A 3,305-nucleotide genomic window follows, 5' to 3' on the forward strand; every position below is an offset into this window, starting at 1 on the left:
TATATATATATATATATAAATACACCCATTATCAGTCAAAAGTTAGATTTTTATAGTTTAATGTTTTTGAAAATGCGTATTAGAATGATTTATGATAATGTGACACTGAAGACTGGAGTAATGGCTGCTGAAAATTCAGCTTTGCCATCACAGGTATACATTACATTTGAATGTATATTCAAATTGAAAACTGAAAACTCTAATTGAAAGTAATTCTAAATTGTAATATGTCACAATTTTACTGTATTTTTTCATCAAACAATTACAGTCTTGGTGAACATAAGACACTTTGTTTCAAAAACATTTAAAATCTTATTTATTCCAAACCTTTAACCAACATTTATAAGTAATACTACTACTACTACCACCACCACCACTACTACTACTGAAATGATGTTTTAAATGATGCTGTATGTTTTTATTTAGATTTTTTAAATTCAAGGATGCATGCATACTTGCATCCATAAGAAAGCATTTGTTTGATCTTCAGAAATAGGATAAAGTGTGTGTCAAATAGCTGTAGAGGCAAGAGTGAACGGATGGAAAATTACATGAACTTGTATGTTCATCTACAATTAATCTGTCCCAGCTAATATAAATAAATATTACAGCGAATTACAACGCTAGTTAGTTGGCCATTGGTGCACCTATTAATGTTCAGCTATAGCTGTCAAGTCTCTACATTTACAGTGATTTGCATGTTAAATGCATGTATTTGTGTTTTTCAGGTTTTTTATTTCTCCACTGGTATATTTGAGAAAGCAGGGGTGTCTGAGCCAGTCTATGCCACCATTGGTGCTGGAGTTGTTAACACCGCATTCACAGTTGTGTCGGTAAGTTAGTAAGAACATGTTTCCTGTGATTTTGTCCTTTTGTTGAGGCTCATGACAGTGTTTTGGTTGAGAACGATTGTATTCCTCTCTAATTTAGCTGTTCATAGTGGAGCGAGCTGGTCGAAGATCACTACATCTTATTGGGCTGATGGGAATGGCTGTGTCTTCTGTTCTCATGACCATAGCTATGGCGCTACTAGTATGTATATGCTTACATTGATGTACTATATTTCTGTTAATGTGTACACTGGTGTTTATTCGCTAACCGTCCTTTGCAGGATCAAGTGAAATGGATGTCGTATGTCAGCATCGTAGCCATCTTCAGTTTTGTGGCATTTTTCGAGATCGGACCAGGCCCAATCCCATGGTTCATTGTGGCAGAACTCTTCAGTCAAGGTCCCCGGCCTTCTGCCATCGCTGTCGCTGGTTTCTCCAACTGGTTTGCCAACTTCTTGGTGGGAATGAGCTTCCAGTATGTTGAGGTATGGAAACATGAACACAGTTATAGTCTTTCTTTTCTCGTCGTTCTCACATTTCTTTAAATACTCAGTTTTTTCTGTTGATAGGAATTGACAGGCCCGTACGTTTTTATCATCTTCACTATCCTCCTGCTGATATTCTTCGTCTTCACCTACTTCAAAGTTCCTGAGACCAAAGGCCGGACATTTGAAGAGATCTCTGCGAGCTTCCGCTCAGGGGCTGATAAATATACCCAAGATGATCTGAACACACTGGGGGCAGATTCCCAGCTCTGAGCTCTACGTCATGTTTATACAGTAATGTTATAAACTAACCAAGTGAGTGTCCTTGGCTGTGGCATGGTGGGTATGTTCATAATGGCAAACTACTATATTACTTCTAATAGGAATGCAGTAGGTTATGCAGTGTTTACTATGCACTAGTGTTGTCACGATACTGGAATTTCTAACTTTGATACGATACCTTGAAAAATATCAATATTTAATACCATTTTTGATACCACAGGGAAAAACTGCATACAATTTTAGATTTTTATTAAAAGATAAATATGACAAGGCTAGAACATGACAATTAGGTATATTCTTGCATTAATGAAAACTTCTTGAGGTGGTAAAACACTGGAGAAAAACTTACACCGTACACTGGAGACAAGCTTATGGATTTGCATATGTTTACTTCCTTTTTTTTAATGTGAAGTATTCATTTTGGTATTTTATTACTCAGAATAGGGTGGTGTGAGCATTATGGAGTGCTATAAACACGTAATGCAACATAGCATTTAATATAGTATAAAATAATATATTTTCTGCCCCATTCTGTGATGTTGTGAAGTGAGTTTGGAGTTGGTATCGGTGTATCGATACTGCGGAAAAAGAGTTTTGAAACGGTCTTATCATTGAAATTGTTTCAGATATTTCAGTATTGATATGTATTGAAAAATACATATTTTTGACAACACTACTATGCAGATTTTCTGATTGCATTGAATGCTTAAATTACTTACTATATTTGCCAAACTGTGCAAGTACACACTGCTTCTCAATAATTACTCATTATTTCACTGGACTGACAGAAGTATGAATATTTGTATTCAAAATTGTATTAAACATTGCAAAATTACCATATTTATTTCTGAGATTGTAACCAGCACCTCTCTCTAATGTAAAATATCCGACATGTGACGACTTTTTTTTGCATACTGCAGACTATTTTTTAGATACATTACATATTTTTTACATACTGTACTATTATTTTTTACATTATATTGTAAAAATAATATGTAGTATACAGTATGGTGTAACATGCAGTATTCCGTTCTAAACGTTCCCACTGTCTTCAGATACAGTAGATGAACAGTGGCACAGGAAGTCCTACTTTTTGGCTCACACCAACTGTTTTCATAATTGTTTGTTTTCTCATTCTGAAATGGAGAATAGTATCTAAAAATAATAATCACAATTACTGCATGTTTACATGCATATGGATAAGAAGATTATTGTACATTTTTAGATCGTTTGAATGATTAAATTTGCACAATTCAGCTTATATATATTGCTTTTTTTTTTTAGAATAGCACTTTTAACCGTTTTTACTATTGTCCTGTCAACACATGATGAGTTCTGATATAATATATGTCTTCTGATGTTATATCAAGTATAATGATGTCAGAAATGGATATTTCAACATTATGGTGTCAGATTATGATATATGTTCATCAATATTTGAACTGTAGCTTTACAAAAAGAATTCAAACTCAATACAATTTTTACATTTACATTGCAAGTCCTTCTGCTTTTCAGAAGTGTGAATTAGGGTTTCCAGTACGATGAGGTTTAATATATTTTCAAATCGGACCAATCTTATTTTGACCTCCAGTAAATTAACTCAACTAATATATTAGTTATACTATAATATAAAAAAATATATTTTCGAGTTGTGCATAATGCTTGATGTTTGTGTGATGTGGAGAATGTAGTATATTGTTCATTTTTC

General features: G+C 33.7%; 1 protein-coding gene across 1 annotated transcript in view; it reads left to right on the plus strand.

Annotated features, from left to right (window-relative positions):
• LOC107716100 (solute carrier family 2, facilitated glucose transporter member 1-like) overlaps positions 1-2,511 on the plus strand; it is a 19,497-nt gene extending 16,986 nt beyond the window's left edge. The window contains exons 7-10 of the mRNA XM_016522423.1: positions 729-833; positions 931-1,032; positions 1,112-1,315; positions 1,400-2,511. Coding sequence (XP_016377909.1) covers positions 729-833; positions 931-1,032; positions 1,112-1,315; positions 1,400-1,588 — 600 coding nt within the window. The 3' untranslated portion in view covers positions 1,589-2,511. The remainder of the gene's footprint in view (positions 1-728; positions 834-930; positions 1,033-1,111; positions 1,316-1,399) is intronic.
• The last annotated feature ends 794 nt before the right edge of the window (positions 2,512-3,305 follow it).

The sequence above is a fragment of the Sinocyclocheilus rhinocerous genome, unplaced genomic scaffold (assembly GCF_001515625.1).
Source record: "Sinocyclocheilus rhinocerous isolate Xijiao unplaced genomic scaffold, SAMN03320098_v1.1 scaffold148, whole genome shotgun sequence".
Lineage (NCBI taxonomy): Eukaryota > Metazoa > Chordata > Actinopteri > Cypriniformes > Cyprinidae > Sinocyclocheilus > Sinocyclocheilus rhinocerous.